At 44.1% G+C, this 1,012-nt stretch overlaps 1 protein-coding gene across 1 annotated transcript; it reads left to right on the top strand.

Annotated features, from left to right (window-relative positions):
* Positions 1-279: 279 nt before the first annotated feature.
* H257_12459 (hypothetical protein) lies at positions 280-456 on the top strand (the record flags this gene model as incomplete). The annotated part of the gene is made up of 1 exon (XM_009839669.1): positions 280-456. A coding segment is annotated over one exon (177 nt), but the record flags the coding sequence as incomplete, so codon positions are not given.
* Positions 457-1,012: the final 556 nt, after the last annotated feature.

The following is a 1,012-nucleotide window of genomic DNA, read 5'->3' as shown; positions in this document are numbered from 1 at the left end:
CGCAGATAATTGCCCTATTCAATACAACCGGATAAGGATATTTATGCGGAAGTGATGCATTCGTGGTTGTCGTCCCCATTTGCACTTGTCATGGAATTATATGTCAGCGAAGACTACCTCAACATGGCCGTGGAGCTTCACCTTACAGTGCCACCCCCTGCAATTCCAGACTAAATCCCATCCAGCATCGTAAACGTCAAATCCGAGTTTGATTTCGGTACGCTCGAGTTCCTCCGAAAGTCACTCGATGACATTGCGCTATCCCACGGCTTTGGTATCATGCAGCTCCGTCGATCTAGCTCTGCCGCTAAGTGGGCCTGTAAACACGACGCGTGTCCGTTTCATGTCAGCGTAAGTGGTCGCGTGTTCATCTCGACCATGGACCTAAGCCACAACCATGCTTTGAACCATTTGGGCATTGGTCGACGGCACGAAGGGATTACGCACAACAACAAGGTTTTATTTATACGTATTATGTATATAATTATCAAAGCCTTGAAAGTATTATTAATTTGTTGCATTATGTTTATTATGTACTGATCTCCCCCCTTAAACGAAACGGGGTAAACTTGATAATTTTTGAAACTTTATATTATCCAACCATATCGGAAGGTGATGACTTTTTCAAAATTCGAACACTTGAATCGTTTGGCATTGAAATGGATGACATCATTTCCACTGTGAGAAACTGCTGGAGACGCACTGGCATACTCAGCTCTGACTTGGAGACGCCCAGCGCTTGAATGCACGTATACAGTAAATGGTTGGTTCAGACAGCCTGCAAATACCTGTAAGAGTTAATTTACTGTGTGAATTGCATAATTTGCTCCGTTTCGTTTAAGGGTGGAGATCAGTATGTTTAATAGATCATCGGAGTCGTGCAGCAAAGTTGTTCCACATCAACTAGCAACCCTCGCAAGATCACAGGAAAATAAATTCGTGGCCATGTCAAGTCGACATTTGGAATCGACATTTCTAGTCAGCAGCAAGCCGAGCGAAAATGGCGCTCGTA

Source organism: Aphanomyces astaci (assembly GCF_000520075.1).
Source record: "Aphanomyces astaci strain APO3 unplaced genomic scaffold supercont1.41, whole genome shotgun sequence".
NCBI lineage: Eukaryota > Oomycota > Saprolegniomycetes > Saprolegniales > Verrucalvaceae > Aphanomyces > Aphanomyces astaci.
The sequence above is the reverse complement of the archived record's forward strand: the minus strand, read 5'-3'. Positions and strand labels throughout refer to the sequence as shown.